General features: G+C 39.5%; 1 protein-coding gene across 2 annotated transcripts in view; it reads right to left on the bottom strand.

Annotated features, from left to right (window-relative positions):
- LOC131227340 (protein unc-13 homolog) overlaps window positions 1-15,926 on the bottom strand; it is a 127,531-nt gene extending 111,605 nt beyond the window's left edge. The window contains exons 1-8 of one of the 2 annotated variants that reach the window (XM_058223122.1): window positions 15,789-15,917; window positions 15,357-15,488; window positions 14,050-14,123; window positions 13,798-13,973; window positions 12,965-13,029; window positions 12,170-12,458; window positions 7,590-7,656; window positions 7,216-7,369 (exon numbers count right to left, since the gene is read on the bottom strand). In XM_058223122.1, coding sequence (XP_058079105.1) covers window positions 7,216-7,369; window positions 7,590-7,656; window positions 12,170-12,458; window positions 12,965-13,029; window positions 13,798-13,973; window positions 14,050-14,057 — 759 coding nt within the window. In that variant the 5' untranslated portion in view covers window positions 14,058-14,123; window positions 15,357-15,488; window positions 15,789-15,917. Of the gene's footprint in view, window positions 1-7,215; window positions 7,370-7,589; window positions 7,657-12,169; window positions 12,459-12,964; window positions 13,030-13,797; window positions 13,974-14,049; window positions 14,124-15,356; window positions 15,489-15,788 lie in introns of both variants that reach the window. The other variant, XM_058223123.1, reaches the window with a different exon arrangement.
- Window positions 15,927-25,881: the final 9,955 nt, after the last annotated feature.

The raw sequence follows: 25,881 nt of genomic DNA, 5'->3' as shown, positions 1-25,881 counted from the left end.
GGCACATCTTGTTGGCGATCAGTACTCCCTTGGTCTTAGGGTACCATCCTTGAGCTCAGGGCGCATTTCTGGTTTTGGTGGTCGTGGTAGAGGCCGCGATCTAGATCGCAGTCGCGGCGGCCGTAGTCTTCGTGGTCGTGGTGGACGTGGACGAGGACGTGATGGTTCCCGCATTTGTTCACATTGCGGTGGAACTAATCACACTATTGATTATTGCTGGCAGCTACATGGTCGTCCTACGTATGCCGCTGCTTCTGTTGCTTCCACTGTTGCTTCTGAGACACAGTCTTCCACCCCGACAGCTGAGCAGTCTACTTCAGGGGAGTCTCTTATTATTTCTCGGGCGGCATATGATGCCCTTATGCGGCTTCACATTCGGGATATTCCTGAGCCTTCTCACGCAGCTTCGGCCCAGTCAGGTACCGCCCTTCTTGCATCATCCTCTCCTACCTCCTGGGTCATTAACTCTGGAGCTTCCTCCTATATGACTGGTAAGTTGCAATTCTTTTCTTCTTATTCTTCTTTTTCTTCTTCTCCCACTCAGTATGTCACAGTCGCAGATGGAACCCAATCTCCCATCTCTAGGATTGGTTCCATCCCTCTCTCTTCTTCCTTGTCTTTGTCCTCCGTATTGCATGTGCCTCGTTTTCCATTAAACTTATTGTCTGTTAGCTCTCTTACTAAATCACTCAATTGTTCCATCACCTTCTTTCCTTCTTATTGTTTGTTTCAGGACCTACAGACGAAGAGAGTGATTGGTGGGGGCATGAGCGAGGAGGCGTTTATCTTCTCGATGATACACCTGTTGCCGCTTCTAGTACCCTTTCTCTAGATCAAGAGTCCATGACTCGGTGGCATTGCCGCTTAGGCCACCCATCCATTGCTAGATTGAGACTTTTATTTCCCTCCTTACCTGTCACTAAACCATTATGCTGTGATATTTGTGAATTGTCTAAACATCAGCGTGCTACGTTTCCTCCTAGCTCTTCTGGGAGGAAATCTCAACCTTTTCTTCTGGTTCACTCGGATGTTTGGGGACCAGCTCCAGTTACCTCGACTTTTGGATTTAGATATTTTGTTACCTTTATTGATGATTATTCCCGCATGACTTGGATTTATCTTTTGAAATCTAAAAGTGAAGTATTTGATGCATTTAAAGTGTTTTATCATGAAGTGTGCACTCAATTTCATTGTTCCATCAAATCCCTCCATTCTGATAATGGGGGAGAATACATGTCTACTGCCTTTCTGTCCTTCTTGCAGGAACGTGGTATTTTATCTAGGACGTCATGTGCTCGCACTCCTCAACAAAATGGTATTGCAGAACGAAAGAATCGTCATCTTCTTGACGTTGCTCGCACCCTTCTACTTGGTATGCATCTACCCAAACATTTTTGGGGTGATGCTCTTTTAATTGCTACTTTTCTTATTAATCGTATACCCTCACGTATTCTGTCTTATAAATCTTCATTTACTATTTTGTATCCTCATGATAACCCATTTCCTCTACCACCTAAAGTTTTTGGTTGTACATGCTTTGTTCAAATTTTGGATGGGAGTAATGATAAACTTAGTCCCAAGGCGATTAAATGTGTCTTTATAGGGTATACTCGGAGTCAGAAAGGTTATAAATGCTTTGACCCATTGACTCGCAAGAAATATGTCTCTGCCGATGTCACATTCTTTGAGGATCTTTCTTTTTTCTCCTCTCCAGGCAGATCCCTCTGTGATCCTCTTGCGCGTCAGGGGGAGTATAACTGTTATCCTCTTTCCCCTAATGATCATGGGAAAACTCCTCTCCCCTCTATTCAGCATCCTGTTGGTGATATGGTTGAGCCTAAGCCTCTGCGGGTGTATCAGCGTCGAGATAAATCTTCACAAGCTCGGTCATCTACCCTTCCGCTTACTTTGGATGTTGGTTCAGGTGACTCTCCTAACTCGAGTTTAGATCTTCCCATTGCCTTGCGCAAAGGGTCACGATCTTGTACTCAACACCCCATTAGTAATTTCGTTTCATATGATCATCTTTCACCGTCTTTTCAGTCGTTTGCAGCTTCCCTTTCATCACAGACTATTCCTAGATCTCTCTCACATGCTCTTCAGAGTCCTGATTGGACAAAGGCGATGATGGAAGAAATGTCTGCTCTTGAGAAGAATCATACTTGGGATCTTGTGCCACTTCCTGTAGGCCATAAGCCTGTTGGCTGTCGATGGGTTTATACAATCAAGTTTTTTCCAGATGGCTCAATTGATCGCTATAAAGCCCGTCTTGTTGCTAAAGGTTACACCCAGACTTATGGTGTGGATTACTTCGAGACATTTTCTCCAGTGGCTAAGCTTAATTCAATTCGTGTTGTGCTCTCCTTGGCCGTTAATTTACCATGGCCCTTGTTTCAGCTTGATGTTAAGAATGCATTTCTCCATCGGGATCTTACAGAGGAAGTTTACATGCATCAACCTCCTGGCTTTGTTGCTTCTCACAACCCTGCACTTGTATGTCGGTTGAAGAAGGCTCTTTATGGACTCAAACAATCTCCACGTGCATGGTTCGAAAAATTTAGTCAGGCTCTCTTGGAGTTTGGCTTTGTTCGTAGTCATGCTGATCATTCTCTCTTTATATGTCGTCAATCGACGGGCATCATGGTTCTCATTGTCTATGTGGATGATATTGTTTTGTCCGGTAGTGATTCTGCTGGAATGAGGGAGGTCAAAGATTTTTTGAAGACCAAGTTTGAAATCAAGGATCTTGGTCCTCTTCGTTACTTCCTCGGAATTGAAGTTGCTCACTCATCATCCAAATTGGTCTTGTCACAACGAAAATATGCGCTCGATCTTCTCATGGAGACCGGCATGTTAAGGTGCAAGCCTGCTACCACTCCCATGGATACTTCACAGAAGCTTCGACCAGATGATGGTCCTCTCCTTACTGATCCCGAGATGTATCGACGACTTGTAGGCCGGCTTATTTACCTGACTATTACTCGCCCAGATCTCTCATGTGCAGTGGGGGTTGTTAGCCAATTCATGCAAGCTCCTCGTACTTCCATCTCACGACTGTCTACCGCATACTTCGGTATTTAAAATCAGCCGGGTCTTGGCCTCTACTTTCAATTGCATGGTCATCTTCATCTTTCGGTATACCGATGCTGATTGTGCGGGTAGTACTTTTGATCGCCGCTCTACATCCGGCTGTACCTTCCTAGGTGGCAATCTTATAACCTGGAAGAGCAAAAAGCAACCGATTGTTCAAGTGCAGAAGCAGAATATCATTCTATGGCTCATGCGACATGTGAACTTGTGTGGCTTCGCAATCTTCTTGAAGAACTTGGCTATCCTCCTTCGGGTCCTATTCCTCTTCACTGTGACAATCAAGCGGCTATCCATATTGCTCGTAACCCAGTTTTCCACGAGCGAACCAAGCATATTGAGGTTGACTGTCACTTTATTCGGGAGAAAGTCGAGGAAATTGTCACTCCTTTTGTTCGATCTGGGGATCAACTTGCTGATGTTCTTACAAAATCCTTGAGTCGAGATGCTCTTCATCGTGTTCGTGACAAGTTGGGCATGATCAACATCTATGCTCCAACTTGAGGGGGAGTATAGAGAATGCTAGTGTATTATATTTATAGTGTGTCCTTTTAGTGTAAGTGCATGTGCACACTTCCCTATTCCCCTGCAGTGTACTATATGCTTTTTCATAATAAAATATTATGTGTTAGGGCATGCAAGCCTAACACATATCATCTCTCCCAAACTCTCCTCCTCCTCTCTCAATATTCTCATCTCTTCTTCACATTATCCTCATCAAATCTTTTTCTACTGACATGAGCGTTGAGATGGCCCCAATCTCCTCCTAGAGATTCTCCTAAGCATCACATTCCAGATCACAGCTCCTCCCGCAAATTCATAACACTGCTATTCTCACCTTTAGCAACAGCAAAAATAGTGAAAGCCATCGCCTGACCTAGAACAGGTGGCGGATGACTTCATGGATGTTAAGCATAGAAAGAAACCAGGCCGAAAGGCTCAAACTAGGGCAAAAAGGCCTAAACGTGCACTATAGCTTTGGACAGCCATAACTTTGCAACAAGTTATTTGTTTCGCAAGTATAATATACCACTAGAAAGCCAGTGACAAGCTCTATGCCCTGGCCAACCACCCAAAGTGTGTTGGCCCCCAAAATGGCTTCACAAAATTCAATCATTTTATGAGTCAAAATAGGGTTTTTAATTAGAACTTGCTAGGTTTAGAAAGTTCCATTTTGCTAATTTTTAGTAGTTTCATAAATTGTTCACTTTTGATACCTTGGGTCAATAAGTTATGAGAGTGAAGAGATTGAGAAGGATGTTTCCCATGAAACTCAAGCTAGGTGGAAGAAATGGAGATGTGACTCTGGAGTTTTATGTGATCGTTATGTATAAGGTATTCCATAACAGTGATGGTGGTCGTAACGGCCACCGTCATTACCGTTACGATACATTTGGGGGGGAGGGGGGGGCATAATTTGATGAGGACATCGTGCACACGCACGCCCGCACACCACCACCCCTACGCACGTACGTGGAGCTAGAAGTCAAGTTTTGGTTCCGAAAAGTGGCCCGATAGTCAAGTGTAACATGATCGAGGCCCACTCGTCGGATTGGTTGTTTATGTTATTGAGAACATCGTGAACGCTTTAGAATTCCTTGTTTGGTTTTTATTTGAGTTTTAGGAGTTTTATGTGATCGTTATGTATAAGGTATTCCATAACAGTATACAGTGGTGCGAAGCCACATCGATCCCAATTCACGCCCATCTTCCATCATCTTTCTTTCCATCTTCCCCCACCATCCGTACTTCAAATTTGTCCTTTTGTTGCATTAGATTTTTTTATTACAGCAGATTTCCAGATTTCGGCCCGCAGGCGAGCTGAAACTTCGGCGGAGCAGTTTTGGAGTCCACCCCTAGCCAACCAGGGCCAAGGTGGCCTTTTTCTAAATAGTGGGCCCCACACACGTGCGGCCGGGATCACACGCACGTCCGTCTATGTTGAGGTTTTTATCCTCTTTTATCCTCTCATAGCCGTTTTTCATGAATCCTAACCCTATATTACATGATCCCTAATTGATTTGCCCCTTTTTATCACCTTAGGGTTCCTTGAATTGAAATTAGAGAATCCCTTGGATTAGGGACTGATTTTTATGCATGAGTAGTTGATTTTATTTCTGTGGATTGCCTGCAAAAGCCTTTCATAGGAAGTTCCTGCACTAGGAGTGGGACCCTTCGTGATGTCTGTGAGAAATCCAACTGTCCACCCAATTTGCCAGGCCATTTTTAGATATGAGACAAAAACTGAGGCAAATTCAAAACTCAAGTGGGCCCCACCAGAGGAAACAGTGACAATTGAATGACCACCACTGAAACATTCGTATGGCCACAGAAGTTATGTATTAGGCTAAGTTTTTTGTGCTTTCAGTTCATCCCAATGGGAATGACCTTATAAACAGTTTGGATGGCATATAAACATCAAGGTGGACCCCAGGAAGGTTTCAATGGTGGGCATTTCTTTCCCCACTTTTCCCTCTCATGTGGCCTCCTTAGGTTTTGGATGCATCTCATTTTTTGAGTCATGTCCTAAAATGAGTTGGAAAAACAGATGGACGAAGTGGATTTCTTACAAACATCATGGTGGGCCCCACCAAGCTTCCCAGTACAAGAACTTATTATGAAAGCCTTTCACAAGAAATCCATGTCCGTAATAGACGATGCTTCCTTAACAAGAACGGTCCGTAGGAAGAAGTGGCGTGGAAATCCAAGAGAGATGTCATACAATGGGTATTTGGGGTTAAAATTGTTAATGTATATGTGGTGTCATCCAGTGTTTTAAATATCGACGATATTGACTGATATATCCCATGATATATCTTATAGTCCACCTGTGGGATACGAAATGCACAGGTAGTGCCGATATATCCCACCTATTTGATCCGGTGAGATTTTCAATTTTCAATCCATTTTTGCTATAAATTACGTTAAATCAGTGTCAAATGGTTACAAATCTATGATTTTTCATGTTTTCAATGAAAAATCATAGATTTGGAGCTTCAATTTCGAGATTTGGGGGAGATGGGGCAAGTTGCAAAAAATTGGGAAATTTGAAATTTCTCAATTTCTCGCAAATTAGTTGCATTGCTCTTTGTATCCAAACACAAAATCAAACATGTAACTCGATCTAGTGATTCTTCTTTTGCTTTTGAATGTATTGCTTGTGTTTCCATACATGTCTTCTTACGTTTATAAATTATACAAATAGACTTTAAATATACTTGCATCATTTCAGTTGGATAGTGCATGTATTAGGACCCCATACAAAAGAAACCTCTATTATGTGCACTTTTTTTGTGATGTTTTAATTTCTAAGTGTATATTGATGTCTTTTTCAAAAATCCTTGAAGTTTCCATGAAAAATTCGACCAATTTCCCAATGTTCCTATGTTTCCCAATAACAGCAATACATTATGCGATACAACTGATATATCCCATGCGATGACCGATATGTATCCATAGCCCAAGGGTGCGATACATTACGCGATAACGATATTTAAAACATTGTTGTCATCAATGTTTGGAATGTAATCTTTTTGGGAAGTAATTTCTGCATTTTTTGTTGTCATGATATTGTCAAGCAACCTTGCAATAAAATTGATTTATTATCCTCAAAAGAGAGAGAGAGAGAGAGAGAGAGAGAGAGGCATCATGCCTACCCTATCTAATCTTGTGTTATGACTTATGACTCTATGCTGGCCTATCCCAAAAAAGTGATATGTGCGGGGCTCCGTGCTACTCATTTAAGTGTTCACTTGGCTCTTGGGTACCTCCTAGAAGCTTAACCCCACTATGAAGGCAGTGTGTGGATATTCTTTATCCAGCTCTATGAGATATGGTGCTAAAGCTAATGATTTCTTCACATTATCATATAGATAGTTTAACTCTCTCAGGCTATTACCTCAGGATCAGGGGTTGCTCCCACGGAATGTAATTAAGGGTTTGTGCCAGACCGCAGCCTAGAATATAATCAAATCCCATATATATATTAGAGTAACTCGTCCTAAAATTCATAAGCAAATTGCGTTGTAAGAAAAGATAGCTAATTTTTGAAACATTACATAATAGAACAAAATAGAGGACATGGAATGAGAATAAAACAAAGAGCATAAAAGAAAAAATTTAGCATGCCTCTAGTTGCACACGCATGATCTCTAACAAACCAGTCAGTCCAGGTGCACGTTGAGATTGGAGCCCAACATGGTCACTCTTACTACGACCAAGCTTCCTCATCAATTTGGATTTCTTGTCTTTCTTCTTTTCTTTAGGTGGTACAATGAGGCCCCTACATAACAAAGAAGAGCAACTACAGATAATGTACAAGAAAAAGGAAAAAAAAAAAAAAGGATAAAAGATAGAAATATGAGACATAATTGCAATGATGATACATCGAAAAGAGCAGTCTTCGAAACCAGCGACAGGTAAAAACAGAGACCAAACTATGTTTTATCAACAAGAAGCATATCTACAAGCGGAAATCTAATTCAAATTTAAGAATCATATACCCTGCAGCACCAGCAGAAGCCAAGAGAATTTCAAAAGATGTTTCGCGAAGGTCATCTTCCGTAAGGCCTGCAAGAAAATAAAATTTTGAAAATCAAGCAACAAAAATAAACTAGGGCTGAACTTGGGTTCAGGTCAACCCGAGCCCAACAGACCCAACCCAAGTTCGAGTCAGGTTGGGTTGGGTTTTCAAGGTCCTCAGGTTGGGTTGGGTCGGGTCAGGTCAAGTATAGAGGACTTCAGGTTGGGTTCAGGTCAGGCACCTCGGGTTGAAATTAGGTTCAGGTCAGGTTGCGGTTTGGGTCCTCTTGAGGTTGTGTTGGGCTCTAGTTGACCCTCAACCTGACCCAACCGCCCAAGTTGCACCCTAGAATAAACCAGTTTCTTTTTCCCTTTTTTCTCACATTTGAAGGTCAATGCATCAATGGTTGAAAACTTTATCATCATAAGAAATCTAGAATAATTAGACACCTTATTAACTTGATTCTTCAAACAAGAAGTAATTATAATACCATTTGCTTTGTTTAATCTAACATAAGAATTCAATAATTTATCACTAGACCTTTGCAGTGTAATATGCCAAATTCTGCAAATATTTGCAGCATATAAACAACTCCAAACAATAGTTGTCTTCTACATCTAGTTTTCAAAGGAAAGGGCAGGGATCAGGGAAACAAGCCACAAGCAGAAATTTAACGAAGTTGCAGACCTTCAACATGCCCCTACAAAGCTCAGTTTTGGTAAGTAACAGATCAGACTGCATACCACTTGATGCTGTTGGGAATGTCAGGGGTTACAGCACTAGGTTGGAGGACAGATGTACTGGAAAAGCAAGAAGTCGACATTGGGGCCTTCTCATGTATATGTTTTCAAGAAGAGCAATGGGGCTTCAAATGGGTCCTTGCAGCAGTGTATAGGCCGTGTAATGGTCAGCTTTCTGCGAGAAACTAAGTAGGACCAAATGCAAATGGCGAACCTACCATGGTGCATCTACAAAGAGCCAATGTGATACATTTCTCTTTGAGAAGTTATGAGGGAGCAGAAATACAATGGCAATAAAATAGTTCTCTGCTTGGATGAACCAGAATGAACTGATTGATATCCCTCTAGAGGGCTGTTGTTTTACTAGGACAAATAATCAAAACAATCTGATCATGTCAAGGATTGATGCAAGACAATTAACCACTTGCTCTAAAAGCTCGAACTGTTAGAGTATGGCAAATTAATCCCTTTATCTCATAGCCCAGGCCCCACATCTCATGGGTTAGAACCTCGGCCAAACCCCCCTCGTGGGCTCGTGGGCCCCAAATCACATGGGCCACCCACCCCGAGTGTGTCCCCATATCCCACGAGCTACCCCACTCGAGCCCGGTGTGAAAAGCCCCTGCATTAATCAACCCCGGTGAGGAGTCTCGAACACGAGACCTCCCCCATGGCCCCAAATCACATGGGTCACCCACCCCGAGTGTGTCCCCGCATCCCACGGGCTACCCCACTCGAGCCCGATGTGAAAATGCCCTTGCATTAAGGATGGATCGATTTCTTATTTCAGGGGCATGGAGGGACCACTATCAAGGTGCTTCACAAATAGGAATCCCTCGCCCCACCTTGGACCATTGTCTAGTGTTGCTAGATACAAAAGAAACATAGGGTTCGATTCCGGTTCATTTTCAATTAACATAGCTAGAAGAAGAAGGATTTGCCAACTAGGTTAAAAAATTGGTCTTTCAACGAAGTTGATGGAAGGGCCAAAAGATTAATGATGAAATTAAAGAAACTCAAGGTCATATTAGATAATGGAAAAGGATGCACTTCGAGGATGGAGGAATAGGAAGTCATCAATCCTTCAGGAAATCCAAGCTCTAGACTTAAATAAAGCATGAATCTATTAGAAGTGGAAAAGCAAAATCGTGATGCTCTCCAGTTTGAAAGTGCGAGAGGATGAAACTATGTGGAGGCAGCATGCAATATGGGTTAAGGCAAGCAATAAGAACACAAAAATCCTCCACAATATTGCCAAAGCAAGGTGAAGACAACCAAAGATCACAAATGAAAGTGGAAGGTAAGAGGATGGAAAACAAGTAGGAGGCATGCAGCACCGTATTGGCCTTCTACTTTAATCTCCCATATTGATGACATGAGAAATAGACCAAAGTTGGACAACTTGCAATTTGGTCTGAGTAATGAAAAAAGGAGGCGACTTTGGTAGAACAACCCATAGAAGAAGATGAGATAAAAGAGGCAATATCAGATTGAGAGGGAACAAGCTCCCTGGACAGATGATTTCCCAATAGCTTTTTTCCAACTTTTTTGGGACATGGTGAAGGGGGACATTCTTGAATTCTACCAGATTTTTACTGAGGGGGGACGATATCAAAATAAATGGTGGCAGTGATATTGGTTTTTATACAGAAAAAGAAGGGGCAGAATGTCTTCGTAACTTCAGACTAATATGGGTAGCCAATAAAAAACAGCAGCCAAGATTCTAGCTGGGAGGTGTAATTTCTAGATCACAAGGAGCATCCCTATTTGGAAGGTGAATGATCGATGGAGCATTGATAGCTCATGTGTAGCAAAACGAGATATAGAGAAGGTCAGCCAGAAATCTCATGCAAACTAGATACAAATATGGTGTATAACCATGTTAATTGGAACTTCTATAGTTGCCACCCATAATGGGTTCGGGATGAAGTGGAGTCAATGGATGAGAACATGTATCTCATCAGCGCACTACTTGATATTGGTGTGGAATTCATAAAAGTTTCTTTAGGGGATCTAGGGGCATCTGTCAAGGATCTCCTCTCTCCCTTTATTTAGTCGTAAGCCCTTAGCAAAATGATCAGAAAGGTAATAGAGATCGGGCTAATGTGAGGATTTAGGGTTGGAAGAGATGAGTGTTAGGTGTCTCATCTACAAATGCCAACGACATGCACCTATTTTGCAAAGCCAATAAAGATCAGTTCCCTAATCTTCAGATGATTTGAAAATGATTCAAAAAAAAATTTGAGATCTTAGGAATTAAATTAGGAGAGGTTGCTCAGACCTAGTCTTCCTCTATGCATTGGCAAACCAGTTAAGAAGTTGTGAGACTCAATGACCGAGCATATTTGATGCAAGACAATTAACCACTTGCTCTAAAAGCTCAAACTAATAGAGCATGGTGAATTAATCCCTTTATCTTATAGCCTAGGCCCCAAATCCATGGGTTAAGTCCTCGGCCAAACCCTCCTTGTGGGCCACAAATCCATGGGTTATGTCCCCTTGTGGGTTCCAAATCCATGGGTTCCGCCTCACACGAGCCCCAAATCCAAGAGTTCCGCGGGCCGCCCACCCCAAATGTGTCCCTACATCCCACAAGCCACCCCACCCGAGCCCGGTGTGAAAATGCCCCCGCATTAATTACCCCCCTGTGAGGAGTCTCGAACATGAGACATCTCGCTCTTATACCAGTTTGATACAGCACAATTAACCACTTACTCTAAAAGCTGCATGGTGAATTAATCCCATTATCTCATAGCCTATGCCCCATATCTATGGATTAGGTCATCGGCCGAACCCTCCTCATGGGCCAAAAATCCATGGGTTCCGCCTCACACAGGCTTCAAATCCATGAGTTCCACAAGCTGCCCACCCCGAGTGTGCCCTTGCATCCCGCAAGCCACCCCACTCAAGCCCGGTGTGAAAATGCCCCCGCATTATTATTAATAGGAAATTGTCGGCATGGAAGAGCAAACATGTGTTGTTAGGAGGCTGGATCACTCCTAAAAAGGAAGCTCTTTCCAATATGTTGACATGTTTCATGCAATTGTTTAAATGCCCAGCTTGTGTTATTCGACGTGTTGATGGTTAGCAAGCAACGAAAAAATCTTACCATTGACCAACTCCAGAAAGGAAAGTCGAAACTACCAAATGTGTTTCATTTACACTTTAAGGGTTGAGAGTCAACTAATCAGTCTTATCCTCTGTGATTTTCCTCAACAATATGGAGGAGAACCCTTAAGTCTTTATGAAATGCAATGGATCATACTGCAATCAGTGAAAACTCTTGTCCAAGTGTGAAGGGTGGTAACTTTCGACAATAAAAAGGAAACAAACAAAATCCATATTATGGCACCTATCATCCTTGTGATACTTTGGTATCAATGGAAGGAACGAAACGATATGACTTTTAGTGTTACATCAGAACAATTGACATGGTGTTCCACAGGGTTAAAGGAAGTACTTTTGTATTGGGCCCAAGGGGCTCCTCTTTTCAAAGGATGTAAGGTGGAAAAAGTAAAGAGTCGCTTTTTTCAAGCTTGGTGGGAGTAATTTGTTGTACAACTGGTCTCCTATTCTCCCCCATGCTTGTCCATATAGATTTGTAAAGCATTTTGTTTTCTCTAATGAATATCATCACCATTCCGAGAGAGAGAGAGAGAGAGAGAGAGAGAGAGAGAGAAGAAATGAAATGAATGCGATATGAGTTATAGCCAAGTTACTCAAAATACTCTCATGAAATACCAATATTGTCACTTTACTGGGATGCTCAAATGTTAAGGACTTTCAAGTTTGTAGACATTCCACTATATTTCTTCATTACCTGTTGCAAAAGACGGCAATCCTAATACAGGATCATTGGCATTATTTGGACGGTGTCTTGAAACCATATGACTTTCAACTTCCTCTTCGTCATCTTCATCTGTAAAATCATCGATGTCATCTACAGATAGTTCCTGAACCTGTGCGGACTGAAGGGATTGTGATTTTGATAGACTTGTCACAATTGGTGGCTGGAAAACAGTAACTGGTGGAGGCGTCCGGGTTGGCGGTGACCCTGATGACTCAGGATTTGTTACCAAAAAGAATTCATCGACAGATCTTGTATGATTCTGAGAAGGAGGAAAGAAAAAAGTTCACGCACAGTAATTGAAGTAGCAAATCATCCAACAAAAAAAAACTGTAGGATCTATTTTAAGGGTAAAAGCTCTAAACAATGGAGAATATAAATGCACCAGGGCCTAGCTTTTATGTGAGGCAAGGACGGTTTTAAAAAAAATTATAGAAGTGATATAAAAAACTTAGCTTGACATGTATGTTATATCAAAAAGCCATTGAAAAAAAAAAAAGAAAGAAAGAAAGAAAAAGAAAAAAAAAAAAAGAGGCTATATATATATAAAGAGCCATAGAAGAAAGCACTGATTCTCAAAGGTCCCCAGGAAAGTGTGGATCATCAGCCAGAAATTTGTTTTTTGTTAATCAGACAAAATTACAAGCCAATGCAAACTACTATCATGGTCTCCTTCAACCATAATTAACAGAGAAAATTGACTGGGAGGACCTTAGTCCATTAGCCACAACAACTCAAGAAACTACAAAATGTGATTTCATAGCTTACCGTTGGAGGGAAGTCAAGGCTATCATGGTAATCTCTGATAGCTTCCGAAAGCTCAAGCATTTCACCTATATCAAGAAACAGATCTCAACAAATATTACAAGAATTGTGACTGATAAATCCAAAAGTGCAATTCATGGCTAGTTTAGTGTGGGCTGCAACAATGTATTGGAATGTCCCAACCACATCTGGGACTCGCCAGTCTGTATTGAAAAGTCAGACTTTTTTCATCATTTATCAGTGCCATTGCATATAAAAAATGAAGAGAAAATTAACTATTTTTCCTGTTTTTTCACCGAGACATATTAGAACCCCACATACTAAAAGATGGGGTGATTCAACGGGCCAATAAAGGCTGGCATAGAGCAGCAGTTATTGGATACTTTATATCATCCCAACACTCAGCCCTTATCATTGTATCTATATAAGGGAAGGATCCTATGCAACTCATTTGCACTCTAAGGTGTATTGCATATATGGATGACCCAATCTAGACAACTCGACCATGCATCCAAAGGGTTCAGCTTTAATTGCTTATATTCAAAATTCATTCTAATCAAACAAAGTAATAACCAAATACTAGATTGCAATGAAGATTTACAGTAAATCAGGCTTTTCTATCTTTAACCATCTGTACTGCAAGCCACTGTTCGGACACATGGATTCACCAATTGGTATTTGTTCTACATGATGGCTAGAAAATATTAGGGCCCAGGCCCACTGAATGAAAAGGTTGAACTATGATTGGACCTCCTATTTACCTGATTCAGTTTCATTTCATATGATCATTTTCGCACACAGACTCAAACTTCCATCAGAGGAAAATATTCCATTACCTTTCTTAGCACAATTGAGGACATGATCAATGCTGACTTGATCAAGGTCCACATCATCTAATGAAATTGCACCTGGAGGCATTACCACTTTCTTAATCAAGCTACCAGACAGTATGAAATTCAGAAGCACTCGTCGATCGCGCCGATAGCGTTGGACAAGCTCAAGAGCACTTTCCCTACATTCATCAAAAATTATTAAAATTCCCCACAACAAATCATTAAGAACAAAACCAGCTAAGGAGGGATGAATACTCTTCCATGGTGATTGGAGGCTTCAGCACTCAGCGAGTCCTCGAGCAGAAAGATTTCCCTCTTTTCAAGCAATTCTACAAAATCAACCCAATAATTCATTAGGGATTCAACAACCTAGATCAAGCAAAACTCCATGAACAATGAGATGCCCAGAACACCACAAACAATCGTCCATAAATACCTTAATAACAACTACAAAAACTTACTTTATCAAAAGAAAAATTATGAATCCAACAAATCAATCAATAAAATCACCTTGAGAACTCATTTGGGACTCATGGTAGTCAGCAATGTAGATCAAGAAGAAGTTCACGGGACGAATTAATCCACAGCTAGAGGACATGCATTGTATCCTGAAGCCCCAACTTTGTAAAAGTGGGGTTCACTAATCATGGCATTGATTTGATGGGCTCCAAAGTGGATAGGGGATCTTAAAAAGTCTCAACAATCCTAACCATTTGAACAGCAGATTGTGAATAGACAATTAAGAAAGAGGGCGTCTCCCATCGACAGTCAGGTCTACTCGACCATATGCCCAATCTGGATTATTGAAACATGGACGCCACTTGTACCAAATCAGGAATTGAGCATGTCTTGCAATCCTCTGGCAATGGGTCATAGAGTTCATAAACCTATTGGTAAAATGCAGAAGACAATCCACCACGAGCACCTTAACAAAAACTAAATGCCGTAATGTAACAAATCTATCAGTAAAATCAGCATATGAAGTCGCTCAAGACTAGACAGCCTATACTAATCCAGACTAAGTCAACAACAATATCTCAAAAAATAAAGCAAATGACCCACGACTAACACTTCAACATCAATTGGATAAATTATACAAATTTTAAATTATTTTTTTAAAGAAAAAAAAAAAAAAAGGAAGTCCAAACTTTCAAAAGTGTAAACTCAACAAATCCAGCCTTGTCCCAGATATTCAGTAACTCTTTACCTATCCTATTCCACCAATAGTTCCAAATAAGAATTCCCAAAATTGCAGCAGGAAAGTCCATCACAAATAACTCGTCAACAAAAATTTGAAAATCCAACAGATTTAGCTGATAATCAACTCCAAAACAAATCCAAAATTCAACATCATGACCATGTGGAACTAACAACTGGAAAATCTAAAATTCAACAGATCTTACAGTACAGTCAACTCACAGATCATAAAAAAATCCATAAACCACAAGATCTCCAAATGCAGCAAATCAGTCATCCCAATCACTTTCCGCTACATCTAAAGAACAGTAAATTGAACAAATCTAACTGTAAAATCAACTCAAAATGCATAAACAACTCAATACCTCGGATCACACAGAAGTTCAACAACAACAACGCGAATCATAGCTTATGCCGATCTAACAACAAAATCAGCAGCTCAGTATCTTGCAGAACATGCAAAGACTCCAAAAACAAGCAGAATTCAACCAACCTGACTGCAAAATCAATACCAGGACGCATCGGAAACTCAAGTCAGATCGATTGAAGATGCAAATACAGCAAGATCTGGAAATGCGAACAGAAAATCCGCCACAAACACTTAAAAAACAACAGAAAATTCAGCCAGGGATTGAAATCTAACAGTAAAATCAGCATTGGAAATTGCATTTCTAGAGAAAACCCTCGAAACCTCCGATAGAGAAAAAATCGCCAGCAAATATAGGAGAGTAGAAAGAAATGAAAGAAATGTGATTGGACGGGGGTTTTATTCTGAGCTTTTGAAGGAATGGAAGTACCTGTGAAGTGGAAGATGCTAACGTGCGCGTGCGGAGCAGTGTCCGAGTCTGGAAAATCCTCGCAGAGAGGGGAAGGCGCCGATGCGGACACTGAGCAGGAGGCAGAGATTTAGGAAAGACGTGAGAAGAGTCGCGGGTGGGAGGAGAGAGGATTTGTTGAAATTGGTGACACTCCCGTGATAGTTTCTCACCATTTAAGTTGGGGAATTATTGATACTCTGGGTGACTATGATGCTTCATACTCAGCCATTCGGAACTTGTACACGTGGCATGCATGAAATCAAGTAACCGTCTAACTGTGGAGCCCACTCACGGTAAGTCACGTTCCCATCATCATAGTAGTTTGGCAATCCTAACTTGAATATTTAAATTTTTTTATGAAAGAAACATGTATGGAATATAAAATTTTTGCTCAATCATTGATATTACGAAATTATTCCATTATCCAGCTTCTAAGCCAGATGGATATGGACACAGCCATCCATCTGCATTCACTTAGCTGGTGATCCCAGAGATTTCTTTATAACTTACTCCGTTAATAATATTTTTACTAAGATATTAGATATTATATACGATCAATTATAGCCTAATAAGTTGGTTGCTGTTATTAAAGATTTTGACAAAAAAAAAAAAAGCATCGTAGTATTTTCAAATGCCCCAAATATTAGAAATATTAAACAAATACCCTATTTAGTCATTTGACACATTTTTTAAAAAGGTTGGGACGACATTAACATCTGACACCTTTTTTAAAAATGTTGGGGCAAAATTAATGGTTGACTTTTGCGTTGATCGAGCATCCCACACATGGTGGAAGCAGTTGAGATGAAGTAAACACTGCAAGGCTCACTATGGTGTTTGGGATAAATCCACACTGTTCATATGTTTTTTCAACTCATTTTATCACGTGAGCCCAAAATGAGGTAAATCCAAAGCTCATGCAAAAAACAGTAGAGTTCATACGTCCATGGTTAAAACATTCATAGGGCTGCATGAGCTTTGGATAAGCTAATATTTATATCCTTTCATTCCATCTCCATAGTAAGGAGTTTAGGAGCATTTGAGTCATTTCGTGAATAATTTGGATTACATGTAAACCTCAAGTGGAGCCTATAAAAGTTTGAATGGCAAACAATTCATTTCCACTATTTTTAGTCATGTGATCCACCAGAGTTTCAAATATGTTCATTTTTTTGTCTCATGTCTTGAGATGATCTTCCAAAATGAATGGATGGATTGGATTTCCCACAAACATCACATGGGCCCAGCATAGCTTATGGCAGTAGAATCTACCTTTGGGAAACTTTTTCTATAAATAAAAATAAAAATAAAAAAATAAAAAACCACGGAATGCGTTTTGGGTAACTTATTTACATATGAATGATTTTATGGGCCCCATACGATGTATATATTTTATCCACACCGTACATCCATTTTGAAAGATTATTTTAGGGCATGAACTCAAAAATGAAGGACATCAAAGGCTTATGTGACCACACCATTGAAAGCAATGAGATTGAAAACTTTTTTGGGACAGAAATTTTAGATGTAACTAATTTTTTGGTACATGACATTAAATTAAATCTTAAATCTAAATGATGGAGTGGATTCGCCACATAACCCACAGCAAGACCCATAACCCTTGCACCCAGATCCATAGCTCAACTGGCAGACTGAGTGGAGATACCTCATTTTAACACTTGAGGTCTTGATATCGATCCCTAGCGGGGGTGGCTAACATGAGTGTGTGTACTGACATGGGCATGAATACTGACAAGCTAACCAAAAAAAAAAAAAGACCCGCAACCCTTAACACATCATAACTTTAATCCTTACAATGTTACAGCTTGGATCGTAGCACGTTACAACCCTTGTGGTTCTAACTTGACAACCTTCACCCTTAATATATTACAACCACGACATCGATTCTTGTAACATGACAACCATGACCTCGACCCTCGTAACATGACAACCTTGACCCCTAACACATTATGACTTTAACTCTTACCACGTTACAACCACGACCCTAACCCTTAGAACATGACAACATTGTCTCTGACTCTCATAACATAACAACCCCGACCCCTAATACATTACAACCACAACTTCAACTCTTAACACATTACAACCACAACCCCAACCCTTATAACATGACGACCTTAACCCTTACCATATTACAACCACAACATCGACCCTTATAATACGACAACTTGGACCTTTAACACATAACAATATCTACCATTCATATGACAACCTCAACCCTTACCACGTTAAGAATCATAACCTCGAACCTTATAACATGACAACCTCAACCCTTAATACATTACAACCACGGGCACGACCCCTATAACGTGACAACATCAACCTCCTTACCATGTTACAATTATAACCTCGAACCTTATAACATAACATCCTTGACCCTTAACACATTACAACCACAACCTCAAACCTTATGACATGACGACCACCCTTACCACATTACAATCACAACCAAACCCTTAACACACGACAACCTCGACCATTAACACATGACAACCCCAACCCTTAACACACGAGAAACACGACCCAAACCCTTAACACATGACCTCGACCCCTTAAAAAATTATAAATGTTCATTGTCTTCAAAGGAAATGCATTATAAAATTCAATTTTTATCCCATTCATTATAACCACTGCCATCTCTTTCTATCCATAGCCAAAAGTGGCTTCCATAAATAAATAAATAAATGATATCTAAAAACGTTAAATAAAATATTCGTTTAAAATGTCTTACACGTAACAGTGGCTTGCCTATATGCGGGAGAAGTTAATGGTGATAAATGTACACTTAAAAATGTAGTCAATATAAGTGATGGTGGGTTGGAAAATATTTTTGAAAATAAAGAAGAAGCCTCATAAAAATTGTAAATAAATAATAAAAAGAAGCTCCGTACATACCAAGTTCTAATGATAGGGGCAATTTAGTCTACAGAAAATAAAAAAAACATATCAAATGACTACTCGAAATATTTGAAACATTCCGTCCATTTACAAATTTTTACCGTACCTCAATGATAGTAAAGTCAAAATCCCTTGTTATTATTCACTTTATCATTTCTTGAAATATTTAAGTTTTTGTTTAAACATTTTAGGATTTTATAGCCTTGTGCTGGTTAATTATGTTATGAAAATTATGTATGCCTATTTTAAAAATTTTTTATTTTATTTTATTGGGTATTTAGTTTATTATACTTTTTTTTTTTTTGCTTTTTTGTTAATTGGACTATCCTGCTTATGTCTAAATTTTTTATACAATATCAATAGCTAATCCATATATGACTTCTTCATGGCTTAATTCATATGTGACTTCTTTAAAGATTATTTGGATTACGGGATAAAATGAAATGAAATTACATTAGATGAAATTAACACCATTATTGCATAATAATTGCATGTTTGGATATATCATAGTATTTTGATTAATTAATCTCATGTTCAGGATCGAATTCTTCATTCAAGTACAACATTATATTAAGTGAAACTTGCACTTAGTGGATCAAGGAATTATAATCATCACTAAATTTGGTCACTCAAATATATGCATCACGAACTCCACTTAAAAAGGGTGCATATGTATGCAGAGCATAGAAAAAGCACATGCATCAACGTGGGATGCGAATCTATGGTGTGGTCCACTTAAGCATTGGATCTACCTCATTTATTGGTGCATATGTTAAAATGATGTGAGAAAAAAGGATGGATGACATGAATAAATAGATATATCACTGTGGGGCACCCCACACAGATCTACTTGTTAGTAGTTAGAGACGCGAGGAGGATAGAACGCAAACTGCATTCATCAATAAAAGAACTCACGGATGCAGTGGAATTCAAAATCAACAAAAGCCTCTCACTATTTACTACAGGATTAAATGACATGATACCTGAAATAATCTCATCCTTTATATTGGTTTCAAATGTAGGATGAAATTTGCATTGGACCAAAGACAATTCTATATCACCTAATACTATGTCCGAAACAAGCATAAGTCAATATTTATATCATGTCCAGTGCAACACAAGTTGTTGGAATATTTGGTTGAATTAAATAGACTATTAAAAATTGAGAACCAAATAAGGAAAATAAATTTTGAGAAAGAAGAACTTATTGAATTGAGTCGAGGCGTGACTGAGTCACTCGGCTTGAAATCGAATTTGCTCCCCTTGGACAGCGTCCCAAGTGCAGCAAGTTTCCAGAGCAATCGACCTCCAGGATACAACGACTATGACCCGGTCCCAGCGGTGCACTCACTGTACACGGGCTCGAACCACTTGCAGTTTAATCCGAAAGTGCTGAGTTGACTCAGCGATGAACTCAGTAGAAAATGCTTAAAACCGAATATCAGATAGCGTTTTATAAGAGAAGAATTTTTCGTATCTTTGAAACTGGAATCGGTTGTCTTTATATAGACTCCGAAGTGGTGCATAAGCACCCTTTTCAAAAGGTTAGGTCTGTTGGGTTTAAACCCAACAGAGGCGACCAACCGGAAGGGACGCATCTCTCTGGTTTAAAACAAAAAGGCGCAAGTGCGAGTACACTCCCGCATATACAGTCCTGCGAGTACCCATACACACACCCACGCGAGTACACACACACCGCACCCGCACCCGCACCCGCGCCCGCGCCCACGCCCATGCCCAGCCCAGCCCAGCCCGTCCCGTCCCGTCGCGTCGCGCACGCGCACACGGACACGGACACGGACTCGGACTCGGCTCGGCTCGGCTCGGCACGGCACGGCTCGGCGCACGCGCGCGTGTGTGGTTAATGGCATATATTAGAGCTATTGGCATAGCCCCCCATAGGGCTAAATTCACATGCCCCCTAAAAGGGGCTCAAGCCCTAGGCAAAAAGACTATCTTATAAACAAGATAGTTTACCTTTTCAAATTCGATGTGGGACAAAACCCACAACACAAAAGTACTTCAACTTTTCAAAATTGGAGGGAAATTACCGAAAATTTGAAAATTCAAATTTTAATGCTATTTTAAAACAAAATACAACAATCCCCCACATGTTTTAAAATAAAACCCTTTCGGATTAAAGCGTAATAGTTGTGCAATGGTGCCGGTGTCACCATAGACTTGAACCGACATTAGAGTAAGCAAGACAGGTCTACAGGAATTAGGTGACACCATAGTCTTGAACCTGAATCCTTTTAATGTAGATCGCAAGTACATGCCACTCACACAACTCTTCCTCTGCAAGTGATTCTGCGGTTCGGTGCGTTTCGGCCATACACCATTACCTGGATTTCATGAGTGCTCTAGAGAATTCGCCTAAATTCTCATAGGAAGCGGCCTCCACCTCCACACCCATATAGGTGAATTCCATCAAGTGTATGCAGCAACTGTATACACCACCAAATATATGGCTATGGATTCATTAAGAGTTCTAACAACTCATCCTTCTGCGTTGCTGTTCGCATTGTACACCATAGAAGGGGCTCATACAACTCAGTGCAATCGTCTACCTCGTGTCTTGTTGTTTACCCATTGAACCTATCTCATGGGATCTCCACTTGTATAGGTTGGGTTGCCGACGCTAGCAGCTCATATATTAGGCTCAGCCCCATTTCCTTCGATGTATCATTGACTAACCTTTTAAATAGTCCTTTAGTCAGAGGATCTGCTAGATTCTTTTCTGACCTCACAAAGTCAATAGATATGACTCCATCACGCAACATATGTTTCACTATGTTGTGTCTGAGTCTAATATGCCTGCTCTTTCTATTATATATTTTACTCTTTGCTTTCGCTATAGCTGCTTGACATCAAACAACTGATACAGGCTTTGGCCACAATGGTATATCAGCTAAGAGATTTCTAAGCCACTCGGCTTCTTTTCCAGCCTTTTCTAAGGCAATAAACTCGGATTCCATAGTAGACCGAGCGATACATGTCTACTTGGTAGACTTCCAAGAGACTGCTCCTCCACCTAAAGTGAAGACATATCCACTCGTGAATTTTGTTTCATCTGAATCACTAATCCAATTAGCATCACTGTATCCTTCTAATACAGCAGGAAAACCATTATAATGTAAACCATAGGCTATACTGCCTTTTAGGTATCTCAAAATCCTAAACAAAGCATTCCAATGCTCTTTTCCAGGGTTATGTGTATATCTACTTAGCCTACCTACTGCAAAAGCAATGTCTGGTCTAGTGCAGTTTGTTAGATACATAAGGCTACCAATTATTCTGGAATACTCCAATTGAGACACACTATTTTCTGTATTCTTCATGAGAGTCACACTATAATCATAAGGAGTATTGGGTAAACAGTCAAAATGGTTAAACTTTCTCAATATCTTCTCAATGTAATGAGATTGAGATAATATAATAACATCATTTTTCCTGGTTACTTTAATACCCAAGATTACACTAGTCTCTCGTAAGTCTTTCATATCAAACTTAGATGACAAGAATTTCTTAGTTGTATTAACTAATTTAATATTAGTTCCAAAAATAAGCATGTCATCAACATAAAGGCATATAATAACATAATCATTTCCAGAAATTTTACTATATACACATCTATCTACATCATTTATATGATAACCATTTGATTTTAAAACACCATCAAATTTTTCATGCCATTGTTTAGGAGCCTGTTTTAAACCATATAATGATTTAATTAGTCTACATACTTTATTTTCTTTTCCTGATATCTTATAACCCTCAGGTTGTTCCATATATATTTCTTCTTCTAAGTCTCCATTTAGGAAAGCTGTCTTAACGTCCATTTGGTGTACCACCAGTTTATATATGGAGGCTATCGCTATTAAAACCCTGATAGTTGTAATTCTAGTTACAGGAGAGTATGTATCAAAGTAATCTATTCCTTCTTTTTGTTTAAAACCTTTCGCTACTAACCTAGCCTTAAACTTATCAATAGTCTCATCTGATTTTAGTTTCTTTCTAAACACTCATTTACAACCTATTGGTTTATTTTCAGGTGGTAGGTCTACAATTTCCCAAGTGTTATTAGATATAATAGATTCTAACTCATCATTTATTGCTTCCTTCCAAAAGGTTGCATCTGGAGAGTTAATTGCTTCTATATAGGTTGTACGATTATCTTCTACTAAGAAAGTGAAAAAACCATCTCCTAGGTTAGTTTCTTTTCTAACCCTAGTACTTTTTCTTAGTTGTATCTTTTCTACTACTTTCTCGTATGCATTTTTACTAGTAGATGCAATATCTGATTCATTGACTTCCTCTATTCCTATAGATTTAGATTTCATAGGGAATACGTTCTCAAAGAACTCTGCATCCCTAGCTTCTATAATTGTATTAGGATTTAGAAGATTATCCTTAGTTTTTAAAACTAAAAACCTATAGGCCGCACTGTTTTGTGCGTAACCTATAAATATACAGTCGGTCGTTTTAGGACCTAACTTTCTTTTCTTACTTTCAGGTAATCCTACTTTAGCAAGACACCCCCACACTTTAATATATTTGTAACTATGAACATGATTCTTCCATAATTCATATGGTGTTTGTTCAGAAGATTTAGAAGGAATCCTATTTAGAATATAACAAGCAGATAGAATTGCTTCTCCCCACATATTTGAGGGTAAGCCAGAACTATTTAACATAGCATTCATCATCTCTTTTAGAGTTCTATTCTTACGTTCTGCTATTCCATTCTGTTCTGGTGTATAAGGAGCTGTAGTTTCGTGAACTATTCCATTCTTTTTACATAATTCTCTAAATTGAGAAGATTCATATTCACCTCCTCTATCTGTTCTAAGTCTTTTAATTTTTATATTTAACTGATTTTCAACTTCAATTTTGTATTTAGAAAAAGCATCTAAAGCTTCATCTTTGTTCCTTAACAGATAGACTCTAGTGAACCTAGAGTAATCATCTACAAAAGTTATGTAATATCTTTTTCCACCTCTAGACATGTGATTTCTAAAATCACCTAAGTCACTGTGTATTAACTCTAATAGAATAGATGATCTTTCTATTTGTTTAAAGGATTTTCTAATGAATTTTGATTCGACACATGTTTCACATTTGTCAAATTCTTCATTAGATATATTAGGTAATAAACCTAATCTTTTCATTTTCTTTAAAGATGTTATATTCACATGACCTAATCTACTATGCCATAGATAACAAGGTTCAACGATATAAACAGAACTGAATGCATTCTTTTTATTATTATTAGATACATTTATAATGAATAAACCATCGCTACAGTACCCCTTACCAACAAAGGTTCCATTCTTAGTCATTACAAGCTTATCTGAATCAAATACTAACTTAACACCAGTCTTATTGAGGAGTGAACCAGAGACCAAGTTTCTTCTAATGTCGGGCACATGTAGGACATCATTCAACATCAGAGCCTTTCCAGAAGTGAGTTTCAGAAGTACTTTTCCTTTCCCTACAACTGGAGACGTTCTAGCATTACCCATGAACACCTGTTCATTATCTCCTGATACTTGATAGGAGGTAAACATGCTACGATCATTGCACACGTGCCTAGTTGCACCAGTGTCTAGTACCCACTCCAAGTTGTTTACAAGGAAGACTTCTGACACCACAGCTACTATCATGTCAGACTCATTGCCTGTTTCTGTAAGATTAGCCTGCGGCTTATCTTTGTTTTTCTTAAGCCTGCAGGTTTTGACATGATGCCCAGGCTTTCCACAGTTGTAGCAGTTTCCCTTTTTCTTGAATTGATTGTTTGCATTCTTCTTTTTGAGCCTGCATTCATTTGCATAATGTCCAGGTTTGCCACAGTTATGACAGTTGCCATTTTTCTTATTATTTGCTCGACTTGATTCCACAAGATTCACCTTTGAATCTATCTCATTTTTATTTTCTTTTTGGTCTCTGATTCTATTAGCCTCCTCTATTCGTATGTGTACGATAGTGGTTTCCAAAGAAACACCGTTCTTTTTATGTTTCATTCTATTCTTATATTCTTTCCAGGAGGACGGTAACTTTTCTATTAGTGCTCCTGACAGAAATACTTCATCCAACTTAATTCCTTCTGTCGATAGTTCATGAACTAGACTTTGAAAATCATGAATCTGATTTGTGACAGGTATATCGTCTGTCATTTCATAATGAAGGAAATTAGCAATTGCATGTTTCTTAGCGCCTGCATCTTCTAATATGTATTTCTTTTCCAAAGCAGTCCATATGTCTTTAGCAGACACGTAAGAAGCATACACGTCATATAGTTCGTTGGATAAAGAATTTAGAATATAATTTTTACAATTATTTTCATCTGTTACTTCAGTTTGATTTGCTGGATCTATAGTAAATGATTCAGATAATATGTATGAAACTTTCAGGGTGGTCAGAGCGAACATCAGTTTCTGTTTCCACCGTTTAAATGATTGTCCAGCGAACGGTTCGATTTTGGCTAACTCAGTAGAAGCATTTACTATTACTGTAGCCATAGTCTATGTAATTCAACAATTCGATTTCAAGATTGTTGGAATATTTGGTTGAATTAAATAGACTATTAAAAATCGAGAACCAAAAAAGGAAAATAAATTTTGAGAAAGAAGAACTTATTGAATTGAGTCGAGGCGTGACTGAGTCACTCGGCTTGAAATCGAATTTGCTCCCCTTAGACAGCGTCCCAAGTGCAATAAGTTTCCAGAGCAATCGACCTCCAGGATACAACGACTATGACCCGGTCCCAGCGGTGCACTCACTGTACACGGGCTCGAACCACTTGCAGTTTAATCCGAAAGTGCTGAGTTGACTCAGCGATGAACTCAGTAGAAAATGCTTAAAACCGAATATCAGAGAGCGTTTTATAAGAGAAGAATTTTTCGTATCTTTGAAACTGGAATCGGTTGTCTTTATATAGACTCCGAAGTGGTGCATAAGCACCCTTTTCAAAAGGTTAGGTCCGTTGGGTTTAAACCCAACAGAGGCGACCAACCGGAAGGGACGCATCTCTCTGGTTTAAAACAAAAAGGCGCAAGTGCGAGTACACTCCCGCATATACAGTCCCGCGAGTACCCATACACACACCCACGCGAGTACACACACACCGCACCCGCACCCGCACCCAGCCCGT

The sequence above is a fragment of the Magnolia sinica genome, chromosome 15, assembly GCF_029962835.1.
Source record: "Magnolia sinica isolate HGM2019 chromosome 15, MsV1, whole genome shotgun sequence".
Classification (NCBI taxonomy): domain Eukaryota; kingdom Viridiplantae; phylum Streptophyta; class Magnoliopsida; order Magnoliales; family Magnoliaceae; genus Magnolia; species Magnolia sinica.
Note: the sequence above shows the minus strand (reverse complement) of the source record. Positions and strands in the feature narration are given on the sequence as shown.